The sequence below is a fragment of the Miniopterus schreibersii genome (genome assembly GCF_964146895.1).
Source record: "Miniopterus schreibersii genome assembly, chromosome: 11".
Taxonomy (NCBI): Eukaryota; Metazoa; Chordata; class Mammalia; order Chiroptera; family Miniopteridae; genus Miniopterus; species Miniopterus schreibersii.
This window is the reverse complement of record NC_138111.1, coordinates 24,389,254-24,413,515: the sequence shown is the minus strand read 5'-3', so window position 1 is coordinate 24,413,515 and position 24,262 is coordinate 24,389,254. Positions and strand designations below refer to the sequence as shown.

Genomic DNA, 24,262 nt, shown 5'->3' with positions numbered 1-24,262 from the left:
ATGTGTCAAGTTCACTTTCATTCCCATAAGTTCTTTGAAGGGTTCAGAAAGTGATATATTTTGTGGTTGTAGAGAAACAGAAAGAGCTTTGGATTCAGATGTTAGACCCCAGACTAACATGCAGATGACTTGTGGTTTTTCATAAGTCACCACACTTCTTTGAGCTGCAGTTTTGCCCTCCCCTGTAAAAGCAGATTTACTATGCACACCTTTCCTAAGACACTTCAACTGGAGAATATAAATGAAAGTGCTTTGCAACTTTAACAGATTTTTAAGCACCTACTGTGTCCTAGGCTCTAAGGTTACTTTTTCTCATTTAACTCTCACAACCACTACAGGAAGAGAAATTTTTTATCCCCATTTTACAAATGGGAAGACAGAAAGATTAAGTCAGTTCCCAGGCTTAAACAGCCAGGATTGCTATACCCCTGCCTTTAGTTAGACTGGAAACATGGAGTTATTTGGTATGGGAACTTTAGCTCTTCTATTAGGTATTTCTCAAGTTCTTTCAAACTGAAACACTAACTCCTGGGAAATGTGAAGGGCCCACAATCTCATTTTCCTGCCCTGGGAACCAGGTTGGAAACAAATTGCCAATGGTGCTGTCCAGGTCTTCCCTCTCCACAGCTTAGACGCTCTTATAGCCCTGGCTGCCCCAGGGATCCCCAGACCTGGCTGCTGAGACTTGAGGGCTCCCTTGAGATAGCAATGAAGTGGTTCTACAGCTCTGAGCAAATGGAAAAGGGATGGGAGGACCCTGCCTACCCTAAGGGACGGAAGGTGAGTGAGAGCCCCCATCAACACAACAGGACCCAGAAACAGCCAGGATCACTCCCCAGGAGCGAGGCTTCCCTTCTGTGGGGCCAGGAAATTTTTCCAGCTCTCCACTGCCCCCACTCCACTCCCAGAGAATGAAGCTGCCTACAACCCAGAAGGTGGAAACAGGATCAAGGAGCCTGAGGGCAGAGTCTGGGTGTCCGAGGGTGTAGTGGGTGAGTTGGAGTAAACACACAATGGACGTGAGCTCTGTCATTGCTACTTTTGGGTGCCACCTGCCAGCTTAGGCTAAGGGTCCTCAAGCTGTGACTGGGGACAATGGTCTCAAATGCCCCCTTCCCTTGGAACTGAATAGAAACTGTTTCCCTCTAAGCCCTACTCACAAGAAACTCCCTGGACACAGCCAGCAAGGAGCTAAAGAGCCAGTTCTGATGCTTCTCAACTCAGGTAGGTGTCAGTGATGAACAAGGCACGAGGGTGACTCTAGGAGCAATGGATCTCCTTTCCTCTGTCAGAAAATGGGCATCAAGTCACAGAATGTCACAGCTGGAAGGTCACACGAAACCTGTGTTACGGTACACATGGGAAAACAGATTTAGAGGGCAAGCCAAGCTGCACAGTACAGGGCAGCCACTCTAGTCCTACAATCCCAGTGGTGCTCCCTGCTCAAATGATTTCTAGCAGCCCCCCTGATGAAAGTCCTCATCCCCAGGAGACCTCTATTGGTTTGGGGGCTATAATGAAACCTGGATATTCCTCCAGATTTTGAAAACTCAAAAGGCATAGCCTTTGTTTTAACAATTTCACCTTGATTCATTTGGGCTCATATAGTTTACAGAAATCTTGTTTCTCCCATGGAAACAACAACGAAATGATGGCTTCCTGTGTCAAATTCCTGTGAGGTGCAGGAATCCAGAAACATTCTGCTTCTCATCTCACAGAGGCCTGGGGAGCCACAGAAATCCCAAGCCTAATGTTTCCCGGGGAGCAACACTACGGTGCTGGAACAAATATCAAAGGAAGATGTGATTGGTAAAGCATCGAAACAGTGACTTCAAAGTTGGGAGACTTAGGTACAAGTTTCAATTTTGTCACTGATTTGCTGTGTGACCTTAAGCAGGCACTGTCCCATTCTGGGCCTGTTTTATCACCCATAATTTGGAGGAAAGACAGTAAGATGCTCTCTAAATGCCATTCCTGTGTCAGTTCTGACTGGGGTCCCAGGCCTCCCTCAAACTGCCCCTGGACACCACCTCCAGCCATCCTTCTGTGCTTGCAATCCAGGGAGGGGGTGAAAGGATGCCTCTCGGCCGTGTTTTCTTTCCATTTAAACTCAGATTTACTAAGTGACTTGACCACATTTCTCTGGAAGTGACAGCTGGTGGTCACAGAGTGCCTAAGGTACTTTGTCCAGATTTGACCAGGGAAATCAAGGGAAAGACAATCTCCAGATTGCTCTGGGCTGACATTGCTGCTACAAGATGATGTGAATTCTGCTGTTTACAGAAATAAGTCCAGTGTGAGTTGAAGCTTTTTGATGTTTAAAACCAGATGGTATTTCCTGCCTTGATTAGCCTCAGAGCTTTGGTTCCCATGACAACCCCAAAGTTCCACCTACTGCAACTTCCCTGTTCTCTGAGCTTCTTCCTCTTCTATCATTGTGCCAAGGTCCCTGGAGAATAAACCCACTAGCATGTGCACAGCACTTTACAGTTTATAACATTCCAGTATTTATTACCTCATTTACTCCTCACCACAGCCTTGCCAGATAGCATCTGCTATTCCCTCATTTTTCAGATGGGAAAACCAAAGCCTCAGAGGTGAGGTGATCTGCCTTCTTAGCCTTCAGTGCTGTCAGCAGGACCCAAACCCAGGTTTTACGATGTTGGACCACATGCGGGGTCCACTATGCTAGGATCATTATGAATGCCCTGCTCTGCAGACCATCTATTTGCTAACAATTCCTAAGTGATCAATTCTACACATGTATTGGGTCCAAATCATGGTGTGACATCAAAAGGCAAGTTACTTAACTTCTCTGTGCCTCACCTTCCTCATCTGTCAAATGGATAGTAATAATGGTACCTCCAGGTGGACAAAAGAATTAAGTTAGTATACGTGTAAAACCACAGTGCGCAATGGATTTGAAGGAAGAAATGACTTGCCTCAGCAAATCTCAGTTCTACTTTAACCATCCTGTGAGCTTGGGTGGGCCATTTGGTTTGTTGCAGCCTGTTTCTCCTTCTAGGTGACAGCATCATGATGCTCAGATGGTTGTTATGAGTGATGAGATGAATGCACGGAATATCCTAGGACAGCACCCTCACTCACAATGCACTGTGCACACACATCCCGTGGGAAAGATGCAGATTCTGGCTCAGGAATGTGGGCATGTGTGCATTTCTTACACATGGCATCCAGGGGATGCCAAAGCTGCTGGTCCGTGGACCACACTCCGAGGACCAAGGCTGTAGCTAGGAAAGCACCATTCAAGCGCTATCAATGATCAATCATGAAGAGTGCCATGCCCACAGGCCTCCAATTACAAGCTCAGTCAAAAGCTCAAGAAGTTTGGGAAGCTCACTGAGAGTGTCAACAGGGACCTATTTGAAGGGTTTTTCCAAGTGGGAAATTTCTGTCAGGAGAAGGGCCCCTTAGGCCTCCCTGCCCCAGGCTCTGGGCTTCCTGGAACCCCCACAGAGCTCTGGTGCAAGATAACCTAATATTGGGGCTCTCAACAGAGGATGTAAAAACATCAACATATTACATCAAAATATACTCTCTGATAATGACTTCTACAATTCCTTAAAAATAAAAACAAACTTTTTAAATTAAAAAAGTCCATGTGACCCAGGAATGCTAAGTGATCTATGTCCAAGCGCATGATAGAAAGTGGATCAAAACAGGGCTGGCACATGGGTCTAAAGAACACAGTCTGCACCTTGTGCTTCTTTTGCCCAATTCTTTCTCTGCTCTCTGTTCTTCCTTTATATAACTGCGGGTTGTAAACGGAATTATGTGTAAGTGCATTGCTATGCAATAAATAAATATTTCCCGTTCATTCTTGCGATTCATTTGGCTGGTCATCCCTGCCCTGGTTGCCTGTCTATAACCTAGCTCCTGATTGCTACCAGCTCAGGTTCGTTAATGCAGCTGTGCAGATTTGCACCTGGCAGAGCACAAGGTTCCCTTCACTGCAGCTGTTGACAAAGAGCTAATGGCCCTGACCCCCAGGAATGGAGAGGGAAAGTGAGCTATTAAAAGCAGCTGTGCCCCATGAGCACCCACTCGGTGTCAAGCACCGTGCTGAGCACTTGCCTTGCGTGCTCAATTAACGCTCACACTACCCTGTGGGAGGGATTGCCATCGCCCCAGTGGGTCATAGCTCCAAGAAGGCGGGGGCTTGTTTTGTTCCCTGGTGCATCCCCAGTGCCTACGATGGTGCTCCATCAGCATCTATTGAATGAGGGGGTCAACCCCTCGTTCTCGCAAGGGGAAAAGAGAGTTCCCTTACCTGAGAAAGCTGTCCCCGCCACGCAGCCTCCCGCACGTCTGTGGCTCCAGAGGGCCCAGTCGGCATTCCCTCAGAGGGGTCCACGTGACTCATGATCTCGACCCGTGTCCCGAGTGAGGAGTTAGCAAAAGCGGTTTGCTCTGAGGCCTCCTCGCCAGCGAAGCTAATCCACAGAAGCTGCAACATTGGTGTGCAGCCTCCAGCTCTAGATCCTTCTTTATGGCTGGATTCCCCTCCATACACGCGCAGCTTGATCATTTATAAAGCCCCTGTTCACAGGCTGGGTTCCCAGGAACAGACTGTGGAGATTGGCCTGCAGCACGTGGTTTAGACACAGGTCTCTGGGTGGACCCCTGTGGCAGAGATGGGGACAGTGGAACTGAGCAGGGGGAGGCTGGTGGCGGAGGCGGGTTAAGTGGGAGTCCATGGGGCTGGGACCCCTCAAACATCAACAGCTGAAGTGCGGGCAGCAGGTGTCCGCACGGAAGCGCTTCTGAAAACGCTCACCTGCAACTCAAAGGGAGTTTTTTACTGTGATGAAAGTGGAGACAATTGTTTTGCTGAAATAGCCTCAAGCAAGTGAAGTGGAAAAACTGCGAGGCCTCTGGAGACAGGAAGTGAGAATGAGCAGCAACAACATGGCGGGGCCGTGGACACACACAGTGAGTCTGAGGAGCGGCAAGATGGCGGGGCCGTGGGCACAGGAATTGAGAGCCGGAGGAACGGCAAGATGGCGAGGCCGTGGACACAGGAAGTGAGACTGAGGAGCGGGAACGGCAAGATGGCGGGGCCGTGGACACAGGAAGTGAGACTGAGGAGCGGGAACGGCAAGATGGCGAGGCCGTGGACACACAAAGTGAGAGCCAGAGGAGCGGCAAGATGGCGGGACCGTGGACACAGGAAGTGAGACTGAGGAGCGGCAAGATGGCGGGGCCGTGGACACAGGAAGTGAGACTGAGGAGCGGAAAGATGGCGGGGCCGTGGACACAGGAAGTGAGAGCCGGAGGAGCGGCAAGATGGCGAGGCCTGAAGGCTTCCGGCTGCCCCAGGGGCAGTTCCCGCCTTCCGCCTGGTTCGCCCTCACGGAGCCAGGGACAAGGCAGCCCCGCGAGCTCACGAAGGGTTTTCTGGGCGGGAACCTGGAGCCCTGCCCTGAAAGCCTCGGTCAGCCTAGACTCCCGTGGCGAGGGGCGCCAAGGCGCGCGTGCACGTGCGCGGGAGGCAGCGGAGAGGACAGATACGTGTCTCACTGAGGGCAAGGCCCCGAAGAGGAACGGGCGGGCGCCTGGGCAGGGCTGGAGACGCCTCTTCCTCCTTTAGAAGTATAATCTAGAGCGAAACGCGCCGTTTCAACCCCTGTCAAGTGCACAACTCGGTGCCGTTCGTGCGTTCGCGGCGTTGCGCAGCCCCACCGTCCTCTGGCTCGCGAGCCTTTCCACCTCCCCGAAAGGAAACCCGCCCGCTGGGCAGCGGGCTGCGCATCCCGGCGCTGCACCCCGTCCCTGCCCGCGCTGCTCCCTCACACGGCGGAGCCGCACACCGCGCGCTGGCCCGCGCCGGCGCCTTCACGTCGCAGCCGTCCAAGTCCGCCCGCGGCTGTGACGTCACACTGGGCGGGCACCGCGTTTATCGCCTGGCCGCTGAGGTCGCCGGGTGGTTACCCGGTGGCGCTGCCAGGAGTGCTGCTCTGAATGCTTCAGTCCAAGTTGTTTGAATACCTATTTTTAATTCTTTTGGATGTCTGTCTAGGAGATTGCTGGGTCCTACGTAATTGTTTTAACTTGAGGAACTGCTCCCCCTTCTTTTCATAGGTGCTCCTGGACTCGCTGGACTAAAAGGGATCTCAGAAGTGACTTCGAACAGTTTCTCAGACTCCTGGATTTCACACATCAGTAAAACTAAAATTACCATCGTCACCGCCCCCTCCCCCAAAAGGAGCAGGGACTTTTGTCACCATCAAGTTCAACCCCGTAAAATATATTGTTAGGTAAGCTCATTGCCTTGTACTTGCTCTTCTATCGCCTCCGACGCTGGATCGTTTGGGAAGCACTCGCCTGGCCCAATCCTCATCCAAAGTCTGAATCCCCCTCTCCAGCTGCCCTGGGCGTCACCAGCCTCTGGGGGCTTATCTGGGGGATGCCCCCCCCCCTTCTAGGTAACCTTGGTCCCTGGAATGTTCTTCCTCCTGGAAAGCTGATCCTCCTTCCAGGGTCTCAGTATCTCTGCTCCACCCTCTGGGGCCCCAAAGACTTGGCATCGTTCACCTTCTTCAGGACTGGGACCCACCCCACCTTTGTTTCCTGAATGCTCTATAGGGCTGAGCACACCAGTGTGAAATCCTGATTCCAAGAGAGGTGATGAGGCATTCCCCTGACTTGTAAAAATTTTTTGAAGAAATGAGAGAATCTCCAAGCGATCTGTAGTATAAGTGCCTCCCCACCCCCCATAAAAATTTTGTAAACAAGCCGTACAGACTAAACAAGGTTTTGGGTTTTTTTGCCGTGATTTGCTGAGCTTATACCAATTGCACATTTCTCTGTGTAGTGAGCAGCAGCAAGATAGCATGGAGAAAAATGTGTTCTCCATGAGAGTGAGAGGTGAGACCTGCATTCAAACTGTCCCTTGTTAATTGGGTGACTCTGGTGAGGTTCGTTAACATCTGGGTCACAGTCATCAAATTGGTAGAAAGGGAATTTTAAGGCCTCACAGGGTTGTTTTGAAGGAAGCAAGGCCACTTATAGAAGCACCTGGCACAACACAGGTGCTTGCTCTGTAACAATTATCACTGGAAGAAATCTAAGCATGTTATACCTTCATGAGCAAAATCAAAGTGAGAAGACAAATTCACCATTATTTAGTATACATTTTGGGGGGAAACCCCTTCAAAGAAATCAATTCCCTCTATGGAAATAACAATAAGATAATAGTAAAGTGTGGTGCTAAGAAACATGGAATCCTCTCTGCAGAGCTGAAACAAAACGGCATCCTGGTCTTACCAAAGGACCCAGTGGCCCTGCTGAGGCCTTAGGGCAAGTTCAAATGGTACCCCAGGCACCTGAAGGGCAGGGACAGGTCTCCCTGAAGAGTACAGCCATGCCCTGTGTCTGTGAGCCCTAAGGAGGTGGCTCTAACAGGAACTGGGAACCTGGGAGGGATATTACACTGATGGGAGTTGGTTCACCCCACCAGGGAAGACCCCCAGGAGAGCGCCCTGGGTGGTAGGGAGACGTAGTCTCTGCTTTGGAAGTTGAAATCAACTGGGCTTTTTGCTCTCTCACTATTGGTGACTGTGTTTATTTCCCTTCTGTCATCCCTGAGCTTAGGTGACTCACTGTCCACAGATTGGCTTCTCAGCCAAAAGGCTGAAATTTAAGGCAGGGCTAATCCCCTTAGGCTGCACGTGATGGAAGAAAAGACCCCCTTAGGCCATCGGGGAACCTGGCAACCCATCCAGAATTCAAGAACCTCCACCCCAGGGGGGATGACTCACTACCCACCTCCCCAGGAAGTACATTCATTATCTGCTTTGTGGCTGGTCCTGGAGAATTTGGTATTGGCCTTATCAGGGAAATCATCAGCATTCACTTTTCATGTTTAACAGGATCTATTGGTTAATAAGACGCGATTGTCTTGCACGAAATGGACTAGGATAGACAGGCATGGATGGTGCTGCACATCTTCAGTCTGGGCTGTGGAATCTTTCCAGGATGGGTCCCTGTCTGCAGGAGGTGCCTTCTTGGCAGCACAGGTCAGTGTGGACGTCACAGCTGTCGAGCCTTGTCCAGGTCTGCGTGGCGGTGTCTTGGGCAGCTCTAAGGCAAGAGCAAACTGGAAGGCTTTCCTGCTTCCTGTCTCCTGGACCAGCTCCTGAGACTGGCTGGAAAAGCCTTCCGGCTTCTTTCTGTCCACCTTTCTGGGAATCCCAGTGACACACCCAGAGTCAGGTACAGAAGGAGGGCAGGGATCCACCGCCAACTCTGGCAACCTCAGGGCTCCTTTGCTAGCAGAGCCACCGAAGCTGCTGCTACCTCTGACTAGAGGCAGCTTCTTCTGGCCTCACCCATTTGGCCATCGCTACAGCCAGGCAGGAGGGAGAGGGGAGAGGGGATTTCAAATAGGCAACCATTGTGGAGATTTCTCATATCTGCAAACTCCACACAGTGTAAAAGGGCTTTCTCACCTTCATCTGATACTCGGTACCTGGGGAGCGCTATCCCCAAGATAAAAAGAAACTGAGGCTTCAGGGGTGAAAGAAACATGCCTGATGTTACCCAATAAAAAGTGGCTGAGCCAAAGCCCCCTGTGCTAGGTTCTGGAATCGTGCTCTTCCCAAGGTTACAAATGGCTTCTATGCATTTTGAAGAATCAGAAATAGGAAAAACAGGTATCTAACTTACCTCTTGACAATGTTTAACCCACAAATACAATATGCTGCCTACCTTCAAACACACTGTCCCCACATCTGGGGTGTCCTTTCTCTTCCCCACTGTATAGTCTCCCTCTTTCAGACTGGCTCCAGCTTTGGTCATTCCTGTCCTGCCGAACCTGAGCCATCACTGATATCGTCCAAGCTGTGGACCTAGAACACTCCTTTATGACAAGACTCCACACACAGCACTGCAATGTTTTATTGATGGGCTGTCTCCTCTAAGATACTGTGGGTTCCCTGAGGGCAGAAATGGGTTTTTCATCTCTGGATTCAAAACACCAGCATGGGGCGGGCACAGGGTAGATGCTCAGTCAATGTTTACTGAATGAAAAAGTACACATTTTCCTTACACAACGAGCCAGCCTCCATATAATGGTCTGCATTAAACCAAGGTGGTGGGAGCCTTCCCCTGGCCATCGGGAGGCAGGGACTGGACACCCCGCACACATCAGGCAGGACACTGTACAGCTACTAGGAAACAGTGCCCTCTCCCCTACAGGATGGAAAGCCCTCTCAGCAGGGCCCCAGCCATCTCAAAGCTGGGGACAGTCTCCCTGCAGAGAGCCACTGGGGGAGAGAAGAGGCCATTACCAAAGACAACTGAAGCCCTTGAATGCCCCCTCAGCCTGTTCCTAGGGGCTGTGGGGTTTCACGGTTGCCACTGTCCCAGTCAAAGCAGGGTCTCCCTGCCTGCGTTCAAGGCACCCGTCTTGCAAGAGCACCATGAAGGAGCATTCTATGATCACATGTGTGGGAAACGGTACAAACTACCTGGCCCCCTTCAAGACAAACACAGGTGTTCTCAAAGTTCTGGGATGTCCTACAACAAAGATCATCATGTAATTGGGTTGCAACCCAGTGTCTGATCACAGAGCCTCACCCCACTTTCACATATACACCACTCTGTTTTTCTTTATGAAAAGCCCTATTAACATCCTATGAAACTAGTCTTCCAGGAAACACACTTGGGGAAATGCTGGTGAAGGTCATCAAGCAAGAGAAACACTTTGAAGGGGAACAGCCTCCTGGGGGAAGGGACACATGGGGTGAGAAGGGTGGTTAGAAAGGGGGTCATGGCTCAGAAAGGGTGCCAGGGATCTCTCACCAACCAACACTGAAACTTCCTGGGAGAAAAAGCCTTAGAACCACTTGAGTCCAGTGAAAAAGACAAGAGAAGCATCCATTCTGAGCCTCAGTTTTCCCATCTGCAAAATGGAAATAATCAACCCTGCTGTCTGGGGTCTCACCCCACATGTACCTTCCCCCAGGAGGCTGTTCCCCTCCACAGTGTTTCCCTTGCAAGATGACCTTCACCAGCAGACGAGATTGTGGAGGTCTGCATTTGTGGGAAGCTGATGCCCAGCATAGCTCTTGTGTATTGTGGGAGTTCAATCAAACTTACCTGAGCAGAAGTTGCACAAATAACGGGCTTATGAAAAGGACAGTAAAACAGCGAAAAGCTGGCACAGAACCTCAAGGCACATAACTTAGAGGCCATAAATTTCACGGGCAAACAGCCATAGGCCTGTCCATATAACCTGAAGATGTGAGTACATTAAGTCAGCAAGAATCCCTGTGCCTAGAGCACCAGGAGCCTGTGGGAGTCAATGGAGAAAGCACAGGCTCGGAAGCCCACCAGTTCAGTTCTAAGCCAGTCTGCTCCTTCTGGGTGTGTGACAGGCATGCAGCTTCACTTCTCCATGCCTATTTCCCCACTGTGCAGAATGGGGTTAAACTATGCCAGCTTCCAAGGTGACAGTGAGGACGAGTGACACTGAGGTCAAGCTGCTGCACACACAGGTGCCCAATGACTGTGTCTCCTTAAAGAAGGCTGGCACTTGAGGAACAATTATAAAGACGTCTGTCACTGATGGCTAAAATGAAACCCTTTCTCTCCAGCCATGTGGAAAGTTGCTCCAGCAGGTGGGACGATGGAAGAACAAAGGAGGAACAGCACCCAGCGGACTGACAGGCAGAGGGAGAGCATGACCAGGCCCTGAGCAATGCGGTAACGGCCGCCTCTGAAAGCCAGTGGGGCAGAAATGGGCATTCGTGGCCAGGGCAGGGAGAGATGAGGGACCTCCCAAGGAGCCAGCATGTGGCCTCGGCGCTCATGGTAAAGATCAGAATTCTGTGAAGGCTGCCATCTATTGCGTACATCCCTCAACCAAGTACTTTATGCACTCTGCCTCTAAGCTCCGATTAAGAAGCTAAGGAACACATCCCTGGCTACATAGCTGGCTACCCACAAGGCTGGATGTGAGCTCAGAGCTTAGTCTAGAGCACAAGCTCTTTCCACCCCACTGTGCTGCCCCTTAAGGTTGGATCATCCATTCACATCTCTTGACTGTTGAGGTCCTCAAGGGTGGGGACTGGTTTTGGTTCGTCTCTGTATCCCCAGCACCCAGCAAATGACAGAAATGCTGCAAGTGTTGGCTGAATGAATTACTCACTTGAAAACACTCCAGAAAGCTACTGGATTTAAAAATCAGAGCCCTTCTAATAAAATATAACATGGTAGAAAACTACATGAGCCAATTCCCTTCTGAGGAACATAACATTAACAGTCTAGAAAAGATTCCAAATTCTCCACTTCTTTGCCTAGAAGATGGAGGCACCAAAGTCCTTCCACAATGTATATGTTAGGGTCTTCTGCTCCCATCTGAAGTGCAGAAAGCCCTACAGTGACCTGGGGTGAGTAGTGTGGATGGAGTATCCGAACATAATCTCGCCTGACCACAGATAAGGAAACTGAAGGCCAGAAAGGAGAAAGGCTCTCACAAGATCATACAATGAGCCTCCTCCTTTTGCCTACATAAAAGGCTGCCTTTGCAATAAAGAACTGCATTCAACATACACATCCTGTTGCATGCTGTATGCAGTAGGTGCAGTGAAGGGCTGGAGCAGAGTTATGTACACAGCAGTAAGGGATCCCTGGTGGCTAGAGGGATTAGAATGGGCTTCATTTGATAGGTGACTCAGACTGTGAGGGACAAGTTAGAAGTTTTAAGGGAAGATGTAGCAGAAAAAGCTAATCTTCTGCCAAGAACATGCACTTCCCCATCTAAGGATAGAGCTGTTGCTGTGAAACCACTACCTGAACAAGGACTACATTTCCCAGTGTCCTTTGCATGCAGGTATGGTCACATGACTACTGGTGACCACTGGTGACTACTGGTGAATGGGAGCTGGAGGGACCAATGGACTGTGAGCAGTTAAAAGCAAGGCAGTAAGAAAGGCTGCGCCTTCTTCACCTTCACCATCCCTTTCCCGTGCTGCCAGCCAGAAGCGAAGACTCTGAGGCCCCTGGGAATGGCACAGCCACAGGCGAAAGGAGCCAGGCCCCCGAATCACTGTATGAAACTGCCTGCCAAGCAGAGGCAGCCGTACTGCACTTTACATGGGAATAAGTCTCTCATGTGCTCGGAGTTTGTTACAGCAACAAGCATCACCAACTACCACAGCAGGGAAGGGAAATGGGTGATCCGGGCAGAGGGGACAATGTGACTAAGGCACAGCAGTGTGACAAGGCACCGTGCGTTTCAGGGAATGGGGGGAGCTGAAGGTGGTTGGCGCACTGGCTGTGTGGAGGCTGCACTGAGATTCAGAAAGCTCACGCTGGTGACCACAGGAAGGAGGATCACGTACAGGGATTATTTCCAGGGGCCCTGGTGTTGCTGGCACTGCTCTCAAAGGAAGAGTGGAAGTTGTGAATGGTTTCCTGTAAAATCTGTCTTTCACGTCCCTGTGGAGGAAATTGAAAACAGACAGAAAGTCTTGTTAAATCTTTTAACCGTTAATTCAATTGACAGTGTTGTTAATGCTCAACTCATACTTGAAGAACCCATGGGCGTCCTGGGGGAAATAAATTACCTAATTGACAGAGTACCAAGTTTAATAAAAACACTCTGAGTCAGACTCTCCCCCAGCACCTACGATCACAGCATGCCAAAGGCTGGAAAGGCCCCGAGATACAGGGGTCCAATCCCCCGGATGCGGATGGACAGCACAGCCCAGGAAGCAGGACTGCCTCGCCCCGGGGTCACACGGCGTGGAAGGGAGGCCTTCTCCCCTGCTTTGCTCTGTGCATCCCTCCAGCCCTCCGATTTCTAGGGAATTCAGTGGGAGCCAGACTTCTTGCTGCTCCAGTGTGAGAGTTTGAACAGCCTTACTCCTTGCCCAGAAGATGTCAGATTGCTATTCACAGTGATTCACTTGTCATCCCATCCCTGCAAGATCTCCCCCTCCTGTCCCCTTGCACGCACGTTCTGAGACAGAAAAGCGGGTGGTGGTGAATATTTCTTTAAACCTAGAGAACATCTTCACTGATTTCCTGACTGAGAGGCAGGGATACACAGAGGTTAAGCCTAGAGACTGGAATCAAACGGCTTGGGTTCAAATCCCATCTCTCCATTTACTAGCTGTGGGACTCTGAGCAAAGCACTCTGTCTCTCCGGGCCTTGGTTTCCTCATTCATAAAATGGGGATAATTAGAGTACCTTAAATGGTTGCTGCTGGTGCCTGATCCTGCATAAACAGCAAGAGGCCTAGAGTTCTTGTCCTCAGAAGGCAGCAGCACAGCTTAAACAATTTTTACAACTAACAAGTAGCCCGACCGGGCGTGGCTCAGCGGTTGAAAGTCGACCTAGGATCCAGGCGATCAGGGTTCGATTCCCGGTCAGGGCACATGCCCGGGTTGAGGGCTCAGTCCCCAGTAGGGGGCGTGCAGGAGGCAGCCGATCAGTGACTCATCATGGGTGTTTCTATCTCTCTCTCTCCCTCTCCTTTCCTCTCTCTGAAATCAATAAAGATATATTTAAAAAAAACCAAAAACAAATAAATGTAGCTGAAATGTAAAGCAAATTAAAAAAAAATGAATAATCTCTGGCAGACTGTTCTCTGCTAAGAATAAAAAGTTCATTGAGTAAGCCCAGACTTCAAACTTTCTCTCATTTCATGAGCTCCCCACACTCAGAGGGGGTCCCTCTCCAGGTTCCCAGGTGGAGCTTTCCAGCACTGATGTGGCCCCCCAGACACCTGAGAGGGCAGTGAGAGCCCTCAGTTGGTTCTTTCAGGTCATTTTAAATAAGCTGGGAAAATGCCATCAGGATCCCATCAACGCAATACAAGGCAGAGAATAAAGACACGGATGTGGGGTCAGAGGGCCCTGAGTCTCCACTCTGTCGCTACTAGTGGGGGGCATCCCTTCTGCTGAGTGTCCATGCCTGTAAAAAGGGATAATGCCGCATGCTTGGGCTGTGATGAGGCTCAACCTGAGATCATGAATGAGGTGACACTATGCAAACTGCAGAAGGTGAAAAAATAGGAGGGGTGACAGCGATGCCATTATTAAACACCACCTCAGCCTTAACTGCCTGAGAAATGAGGTCAGGGTGAGCCAGGGTTCCAGCACACTCTGTCCCTAACCCTAGGAGGGAGCCGTGGTTAAAACCATAATCGCTCCCGCATCCACAGCTGATTAAAGCTGATGACGATAACTACCCTTCAAAATCCTCGAGTTTCAAAGGACCTACCTGATAATTCTCAAAAGAAAAAAAGCAAATAGCCATTAAAAGTAGAAAAAAGTGTTTGGTCTATCTAGTAGTTAAGGAAATTCAAATTAAAACAAGGTATACTTTTTGGCTTATCAAATTAATAAACATTAAAAAACACACCAAACTCTCATACCCACAGCTGGTGGTAATGTTCACTGGCTCTTTCTGGAAAGTAATTCAAGAAAAGGTACCATATACTTTGAATTACACCCTTTGACTAATTCCACTTTTAGACATCTGTTCTGAGCAGATAATTAGAAGGTCTTATACACAAAGTTGCCCACTGCAACACTATTAGAGAAAGTCTGGATATCTACATATCCAACCAGTAGGAACTTTTTAAAAAAAATTTTAGTACATCCATGCAAATTTATTATATTAAAAAGAATTCTTAATGACATGGGTAACTGCATATAGTCAATGTTAAATGAAGAAAGTAGGATGTAAAAAGAATATGCATCTCAGCCACATGAAGAAAAACATTTGGCACAAAACACTGCAAAATGATCTTCACAAATGTGAACAGTCTTGGCCTCTGGGAAGATGGATCATGATTTCTTTAAAAATTCACCTTTTTGGTACTGTGCAAATTTAGTAAAATGAATATGCACTGCTTTGATAATCACAAAAAGTGAGAATAAAAAAAGCAATCAATGGCTTAGGACCAACTAAAGGTGAAACTCATCATTTCTGGGTAACCTTCTCCAATATATAAACTGCTTGAAACTAACTAATAAGCAGACTCACATACATGGCACAACCTGAACACTGGAGTGGGTTTATGCAGAAATCACATGGCTTGCAGGATGAGGGCCCACAGTGCTTTGCTGATTTTTTTTATGGCTGAGCCAGGTTTTTAGTTAATATTCTTTTTTTTTTAATGTAGGCTAAAATGTTCAAAAAGTTTTGACTGTGTAAAAAATATATTTTATATCACAACCCTGTTACACGTAGATATATATATAACTGAAACGAATTTTACCACTGCTACAAAGAATGTTGATATTTTCTCCTCTACTCTGTTTGTAGTGCTGCTTATGAACCACTAAATTGGTTCCACAACCCTCCAGCATGCCGTAGACCACAGCTAGAAAGACACTGTGGTTAGGGTCTGGGTCCAGAACATCTGAGCTATAATGGGTAATCTCTTGTTGGCCAAGGCTGGGTTGCAGAAGGACAGTATAAATATTCGAAGTGGAAGTTGATGCCCAGTAGCAATCAAGAAATAGTCAGGAGCCCCTGAAGGAGGGGGTCAGGTAGGTCCAGCCGAGAATAGCCAAAGGGCTCTTGGAAGCCGCCCTCAGCCTGAGGACTTCTTAGCTCTTTCTAAGAACCTGGACGGAGCTGCAATGGTAAGCTGGCGTAGTGAAGGTAAACTTGCTTTTGGAATATTAAGCTTCTCCCAGTCACACCTTTGCTCTACAACGCACTATGATACATAGTCCTTACTTCCATAACTTTGTCTGGTACTATTTACCCTAGAATGAGAGAGCCTTTCTTTCTCCAGTAATTAGCTCTGATCTATTCCTTCCCCTTGCTTCTATCTCTGTGTGGAATCACCCTACTTTGCAGGGTGGATGCTACCTGTAAAGACATGGGTGGGTCTGGTTGGCGTGGCTTGGTGGTTGAGCATCCACCTATGATCCAGGAGATCGAGGTTCGATTCCCGGTTAGGGCACATGCCCAGGTTTTGGGCTCAATCCCCAGTGTCGGGTGCGCAGGAGGCAGCCGATCGGTGACTCTCTCATCATTGATGTTTCTGTCTCTCTCTCTCCCTCTCCCTTCCTTTCTCTGAAATCAATAAAGATATTTTTTTTTAGAAAAAAGGACATGGGTGGGATTAAGTGGTCCCCGGGGCCTGGCATGTCAGAAGCACCTGGGTCTCCTGGTTGGGAGCTGGTCAGCTGGTGGGTGCCCCCAAGGAAGACCACTGTCATGGGCTGAATGTTTGTGTCCTCTCCCAAAATTCATATGCTGAAACCCTACCCCCCAATGTGATGGTGTTTGGGAGGTAATTATGCTTAGATGAGGTCATGAGGGTATGGCTCCCATGATGGGATCTGTGCCCCTATAAGAAGAGACAGGAGAGAGCTTGCTTGTTTCTGCCCTCCTCCACGTGAGGGACATGAGAAGTCGGCAGTGTGCAGCTGGTAGAAGCCAACACCAGAGCTCACCATGCTGGCACCCTGGTCTTGGACTTCCAGCCCTCATACTGTGAGAAATAAATTTCTGTAGTTTACAATCCAAACTAAGACAACCACCAATAGCTGTCATTTCTGCTTTTCATGTTTTTTATTTGATTGTGTTTTGCACATGTGTCCCTTTGGGTGGGAGGGAGGCAATGCTAATCTTTAGCTTTAAAGCTGATAAGATAGAAATTTAACATTAGACAAAAAAACAGGATGCCAACAATACCAACAGTGACTGATGGGTCTCTGTATGCCAGGGGCTCTGCTAAGCATTTTAGTCCTGGCATCAATGTCACCACCCTCCCCCTTCAGACAAGGAAAGCTGGGCTCAGAGAGGTATCTGACTTGCCCAGGGTAACAGAGGGAGTAAGTAGAGGTGTTGTGATTCAAACACAGGTCAGCTTAACCCCAGGGCATGTCTTAACCAAAGTCTCTGCTTCCACTGAGCTCTGGAGGACAATACCCAGCCCTGTGTGTTGAAATTACTAGAGGGAGTATTTTAGCTGAATCTCAGGAGAAACGACCTTATGGGAAGAGAAATCTGGAAAAGGAAGAGGCCACACTGGGAGGCAGTGAGCACCTGGTCATGAGAACCATGCAAGCAGAGCCAGTTTCTGCCCAATATTCCAGGACATAAAATTAGACCCTGAAGGTCCTTGGGAACACGGAGGGCCTAGAATCCTAGTAAAGCTCTGAGCTGCTTGAAACAGGAAAAAAATAAAGAAGATTGAGAACAATACCTTGCCAGCGTTCAGTTCAGAAATTGCTGCCAGAATCTGCTGCCTGGATCCATCTGTCTTAATACCCAGCTCCTTTAAGTCGCCGTCAGTAAGGGTAAGGAACGCTTCCATATCCACCTGGGGAGAAAGAAGCAGATTCGCTGCCAGCTGCTTGGTGCCATACCTCTTTTCCCAACCACAACAGAAATATCATAAGTATGAGCTATTAGTGCTTATTATAGTGAATTAAGTATGACTTACTATTTCCAATTCCTCACTTTATGCTGAAAGTTTAGTTGGAAATATCAGTAAGCAGTAACTCAGCTCTAGCCCTGAGATTTTCAGGATAGGTGTACTCTGGAAAGACCCTGAAAATGAAACAAGTAAGAAAAGCCTCCGAGGCAGTAACCTGGGTGGCTAGAGTGGTAAATATCCAAGCCCTGCAGTTAGAAAGTAAATTCCAGTTCTACGGAACTTTTAACAACATTGGCTACTGCACAGAAAATGTGGGTATATGGAAGTACTCACCACGTTTACCCCCAGAGGACAAGAGAGATGCAGACTGTGGAAAGACAGAGTGAGAAAATAAACAAGCAGAAGCAATAAAGAAAGAAGGGCCGCGGAGAACGGAGGTGGAGAAGGGCTCAGAGTAAAGGCATCTCAAAGCCATATAATCCTTGGTGTTTTTACCGGAAAAATCCTAACATTTCTGTCATCCCTCCCTATGCCTCAGCTCCAGGAGAAATACCTTCCACCCCATCTTTCCTTCTCTCTTTTAACAGTCACTTTAATTGCCTGGGTTAAAAAACAATCTTGAACTAGGTTTGAGTGAGTAGGAAAGGGTCTGCTTCCTTACCCACTCCCTAGATCTCTCTGAGATGCAGGCATCTCCCATCTCTCTGACAACAATTAGCTCCTCTGGGAATTTACAGCTCACAAGGTGCTGAGGGGCTGAATGAAAGACCTCTGGCCCCTCAGGACACACTGCTCCCCCACCATCCCAGACCTGCGGCAGAGACCCCACATCCAGTCCCTATGGCCAGCTCCTCAGGAGGCACGGAATACATAAAACAGGTAGGCAGCCATCAGCAAACAGGAAAGATTTTCTTGATGACGAGAAAAATCACGGCTCGAATTTAAATAGTCAGGGAGGCAGGAAAAACAGACTGGATAGGGCAGAAAAGCAAACTGAGGGAGAAAGCCACAGCGCCCCAGTCTGTTTCTTGAGACAAAATACAAACTCCTCAATTGCATCTCGAGCTTATTAGGGACAAGGACTGATTCTCATGATTGCTACTGTATTTGCAAGTTTCCTGTTTTAAACTGGGCACCAGAATGCTCTAAACCAGTGATTACACTCTGGTGGCTTGTGGGCCACAGAGGAATTTTACTTGACCAAAACAGGAAATGTTTCAACAGCTTATTGAGATATAATTCATCTACGACACAATTCTGCCATTTAAAGTGTACAATTCAAAGACTTTTAGTACAGAGTTGTGTAACCATCACCACATTCAATTTTAGAACATTTTCATCCCCGTTAGAAATCACTGCCCATTCTCTCCTCCCCGTATTCCCTGGCAACCACTCATCTTTCTCTCTCTACAGATTTGCCTATTCTAGACATTTCACATAAATGGAATCATACAACATGTAGCCTTTTGTGATTGGCTTCTTTCACTTAGCATCATGTTTTCAAGGTTCATCCATGTTGTAGCATGTGTCAGTAAGTGCTTCATTCCTTTTTTATGACCAAGTTGTATTTCATTGTATAGCATTAACACATTTTATTTATCCATTCACCAATTAATGTGCATTTGGGCTATTTCCACTTTTTAGCTACTATGATAATGCTGCTATGGATGTTTGTGTACAAGTTTTTGAGTGGACACATGTTTTCATTTCCCTTGGGTGTATACCTAGGAGTGGGATTGCTGGGTCAGACAATAACCCTATGTTTAACATTTTGAGAAACTGCCAAGCTGCAGTACAGTAATATTTAAAATATGTGAGAGTTTTCAAGCAAATAGAAACTCTCTCAGATTAACACAGACTACATCCAGACACTTAGCACAATTCATCAGGATTTGCTTCTGACTCACTTTAAACCTAAACGCCTATCAGTCAATCCCTTTGATAACTGTATGCAGGACAGATTCAAACTTTATGAGAGAGAGCAGTGCTCAAAATTACAAAATTTTATTACAACAAAGCAAGCCATAAGGTCCCCAGGATTTCACTGTAATAAACTGAACTAAATGTGCTGCACACGAATTCTATGTCCTCAGCTGTCTTAGTGAAAAAGATCAATCTAAGCTGGCAGAATAAAAACCCACATATTTAGACAATTTTTTTTAACAGCAAGATTTAAACTGACAATCAAAAAGAACATCCTTACCTCTTGCTCCTCAAAAATGGGCTGGTATTTCTCAAGTGACAATTTCTTAAGGATTCCAGTCAGTTCATCTTCAAGAGGGAAAGATGTAGAAAAACACCATTTTAGAATTTGATGAAATGTATCAAAAGAGTGATCTTCAAACTTTCATAAAGCAGCAGTAATCTCTTTTCAAATGAAATTCTATAGGAAAGCCCATGACAGAAAGCAGATCTAAGCTGCTTGCCTGGGTATGAAGCTGGAGGCCACATTCCTCCCCTCAGGGCAGGCCTTGGGCATCAAACGAAGCCCCAAATTGGGCTGTGAAGAGAGAAGACAGTTGTTCATGGCCAGGCTGACTCTAACGGCTGCAACCACCAAGTTCTTGGCATTCTAGCTGTGGGCCTAAAACTCTGCCTTCTGTCTGAGAACAGTTTTTAATTATGATTTCTTGACTGCTGGTCTCTGCACCTGCAGTAAATGCTAATGCCAGCAAGTGTTCAGCTAGTCAGAGAAAGAACGTAAGGGAAGAGGCAGGTGTGGTTGAGACCAGAGTCAGGATTTGGCTCAAGTGTACAGAGGCTGTAGGCTTACAGAAGGAAGGTCACATCTCAGTGGAGCAGCAGAGCCAGAGGGGCAGAGACCAGAGGAAAACAGAATATTTTGTGTATCAAGATATCAAAATAGGGAGAATAGAGAAAGAAAACAAGACCAGCATCTGAGGGCTTGCAGAAATATTTATTGAGCCCTAGCTGGTTTGGCTCAGTGGTTAGAGCATCGGCCGGTGAACTAAAGGTTCCTGGGTTCGATTCTAGCCAAGGGCACGTACCTCGGTTGCAGGCTGGATCCCCGGGTCCCCAGATGATTGCAGGGAGCAACCAATTGATGTGTCTCTCTCATATCGATGTTTCTCTCTCTCTCTTTCTCTCTCTCCCCCCACTCTTCCACTCTCTCTGAAAAGCGATGGAAAAAATATCCTTGGGTGAAGATAAACACAAAAAAAAAAACCCAAGCAGCTATGTGAGGCAGCTGACCGTAACTTAAGCACAATAAAGTCAAAAATACAAGGTAGAATCAGGGAAGGGGAGGAGCCAGTGGTGGTGTTTGTAGCAAACCTGCCCTAGGATGGCTGCAGCAATCAAAGGCACCTGCCAGGTTACACAGTGAAGAGAAAAGGGGGGGTTTCAGGACGCCACGGGCTCACCCTCATCGGTGATGGTGCCGCTGCTGGAGCCCCCACTGCTCTTGGACTGCCGGTGCGATGAGGAGGAAGACACCGAGGACTCGGCCGCATGGCCTTTGGGTGAAGGGGATGGCGTGAGGGTGGGGGAGGTGCTCTTGGAGGTAGTGGAGGTTCCAGAGGGGGGCCTTTTGCTCGTCTCCAGTTTCTGCACAAAAGAATCAGACAAATACATGGCTGTGGCCCGGAAGGTAGGAACGATCACACAGACACCTAACAGAGAACACTCCACAAGACGTCTCAACAGGACTATGAGACCTACTTTAAAAACACGTGCAAAGCAGAAACAGCATCATCAGAGAGTTACAGGAGCATCCTCCCCTGGAGCTGAGCAGCGGGTGGGATGGAAAAAGTCAGGAAATGTGGGGACTAGTTCTGCCCCTACTAGCATTGTGTCCTTGGCCAATCCCCTTACCTCTCAGTTAACCCAGCTCTAAGATGGAAGCGTGGCTTATATATACACAAAGTTCCTTTCTCCTCTTGATGTTCTGTCATCTAAACCAGTTGCTTCCAACCTTTCACCAAAGGACATATTGTGTCCTCTCTCTCTCTCTCTCTCTCTCTGTGTGTGTGTGTGTGTGTGTATAACTTAGTTTTAAAAAGATTTTTTAATTTGGAAACATTCTTAGATTTACAGAAGAATTACAAAGAACAGAGAGTTCCTATGTATCCCTCAGCCAGCTTTCCCTGATGTTAACATCTTACATAACCATAGTACAATTATCGAAACAAAGAAATGAACACTGGGACATACTGTTAGCTAAACTATAGACTTGACTCAGATTTCATGGGTTGTTCCACTAGCACCCTCATTCTGATCCAGGATCTGGTCCAGGTTCCCCACATTGCATTGACTTGTCACATCTTAGTCTCCTCCAATGTGTGACAGACAGTACCTCAGTTTTGCCTTGTCTTTCATGACCTTGACACTTTTGAAGAGTCCTGGTCAGGTATTTATGGAGTATCTCTCAAATTGGGTTTCTCGTATATTTTCTCATAATTAGATTTGCTTATGGGCTTTTGGGTGAACGACCACAGAGGTAATGTGCCATTCTTAGCACGTCATACAAGGAGACACGAAGTATCAGTATCTTATTACTGACGTTAACCTTCATCACCTAGTTAAGGCAATGTCTGTCAGGTTTCTCCATTGTGAAGTTATTATTTTTCCCTTTATAAGAGAGAAATATTTGGGGGGAAGGTATTTTGAGCTAAGTATCTTGTTTTTCCTTAAAGTTTAACCCCTAATTTTAGCATTTTTAGGGTGGATCTTGTGTGGAGCAATTACGAATGTGGTGTTCCAATGGCGATTTGCTATTTCCTTTATTCTTCCACATACTTGGAATTTTTCTGTAAGGAAGAATTGTTCCTTCTCCCCCATTTATTCAGTTATTTTTTCATATCAATATGAGCTCATGGACATTTATTTTATTCTTTGGCCCATAATCCAATACTATCGTTATTTATAGTTGCTGAACTTGTTCCAGCTTTGGTCACTGAGACCTTTCAGGTGTCCTTTTGACATGCCCACCTTTTTCATTTCTTTCTTTGTTTTTAAAAGCATTTCCTTACTTTCTGACACCACAAAAAGCTTCAGGCTCATCCTGTATTTTCACTGACCCACTACTGGAATAAACCACTTCTCCAAGACCCTGGTCCCTTTTATTGGAGAATGGTATTTAGAAACCAAAATCTGGGTACTAGACTGCTCATTGCTACTGGGATGTCACTGCTTCTAGGTCCTCTCAGTAAACAGAGCAAGAAAATATATGAAGTATACTAGCCCATGTATACTACTTAGCCACATTTATTTCTTTATCAACCTGTGTGTATGTATGTATGTGTGTATTTATATTTATAAGCATGCATTCATAATGATTCAATACTGATACTTCTGACTTCAATCCAATATCCACAGGGTTTGTTCTAGGATTTCTCCTTTAATTCATTCTCTGACAGTTAAAAACTGGGCTTATTATATTTACTTATTTGTTTAACCTTATTATATACATCAAGCACATATATATGCAAAAAGTATATGTATGTAAAGTGGTTTTGGAATTTAACCTATATTCCTGTAAGAAAAAATTTTTCAATTTTTCACCTACATTCCAGTGCTTGCGTATGGTTCTTTCTGTCTCTACTTTAGCCTTACCATACCCACTTGACATATGGGTTTTCCCCATCTTCTACAGTGTGGCTATGTCACTCATCTGTAATAGTTAGGTCTGCTGTCATAGTCCACCTTCCATCTTTGGTTCCTGGTTGATTTTGGTTTTTAAATTTGCATATAGGAGAAATAACTCTGTTGTTTACAATTCTATGGGTTTTGATAAATGCAGCTGTGTACCTGACAACAGAGTACCATACAGAACAGTTTTATCATCCCCCAGGTTCCCTGTGCTATCCCTGTCTAGTCAATCCTTCCCTCCACCCCAATCCATGAAAATAACTGATTTATTTTCCATCTCTATAGTATTGTCTTTTCCAGAATGCCTTATAAATGGAATGATACAATATGCAGACTTTTGGGTCTGGCCCAACATAATGCCTTTTAAAATCCAATCAAGCTATTGCATGTTATCAATAGTGTGTTCCTTTCCATTGCTGAGAAGTAGTCCATGCATGGATGTACCACATCCATCCACCTGTTGATGAGATGTTTCCAGTTTGAGGTGATAACGGAGAAACTGCTACAAACATTCAACAACAGATTTTTGTATGAACAGAAGTTTTTTAAAAATTCACTTGGGTAAATACCTAGGAGTAAGATAGCCAGCTCATACGGTAAGTATATGTTTAGTTTTATAAGAAACTGCCAAACGTTTCCAAGGTGGGTGTACCATTTTGCATTCCTACCAGCACCGAATGAAAGTTCCAGTAGCTCCACATTCTCATCCCCACTTCCATCCTTAAGTATTTATTTTTAAATTTTAGCCATTCTAATAGGTGTATAGTTCTATCTCATTGTGGTTTTAATTTGCATTTCCGTAATACCTAATGATGTCCAACATCTTTTCATATGTTTATGCGCCATTTGTATATCTTTGATTAAGTATCTATTCAGATATTTTGCCCATTTTTTAATTTGTTGGTTGTTTTCTTATTGTTGAGTTTTGAGAGTTCTTTATTCTGTAGTTTATATGATGGATAGGTATATTCATTTTGATATTTATCCCACTTAGTGTTTTCTGAACTTCCTAGATCTGTGGTTTAGTCTCTATCATTAATTTGGGGAAATTCTCAAAGATTATTTAAAAATATTTCTTCTGCCCTGCCATTCTCTCTCTCTCTCTTTTCCTTCAGGGATTCCAATCACCCAAATGTGAGAGCATATGATATTATCCCACAACTTTCAGACGCTCTGGGGTTTTTGTTGCTGTCCTTATTTTTGCCTTAACTTCTCTTTTTGTGTTTCAGTTTGGGTAATTTCTATTGCTCTATCTTCAAGTTCAATGATTCTTT

The 24,262-nt window shown here is 46.6% G+C and overlaps 1 protein-coding gene across 3 annotated transcripts in view; it reads right to left on the bottom strand.

Annotated features, from left to right (window-relative positions):
* Positions 1 to 7,088: 7,088 nt before the first annotated feature.
* ANKS6 (ankyrin repeat and sterile alpha motif domain containing 6) overlaps positions 7,089 to 24,262 on the bottom strand; it is a gene marked incomplete at its 5' end in the record, with an annotated part of 43,129 nt that continues 25,955 nt past the window's right edge. Inside the window, 5 exons of one of the 3 annotated variants that reach the window (XM_081151359.1) lie at positions 7,089 to 8,204; positions 12,369 to 12,465; positions 17,205 to 17,321; positions 19,582 to 19,649; positions 20,762 to 20,945. In XM_081151359.1, coding sequence (XP_081007485.1) covers positions 8,203 to 8,204; positions 12,369 to 12,465; positions 17,205 to 17,321; positions 19,582 to 19,649; positions 20,762 to 20,945 — 468 coding nt within the window. In that variant the 3' untranslated portion in view covers positions 7,089 to 8,202. Of the gene's footprint in view, positions 8,205 to 9,978; positions 12,466 to 17,204; positions 17,322 to 17,448; positions 17,552 to 19,581; positions 19,650 to 20,761; positions 20,946 to 24,262 lie in introns of those variants that run through there. The other 2 variants (XM_081151358.1, XM_081151360.1) reach the window with 2 other exon arrangements.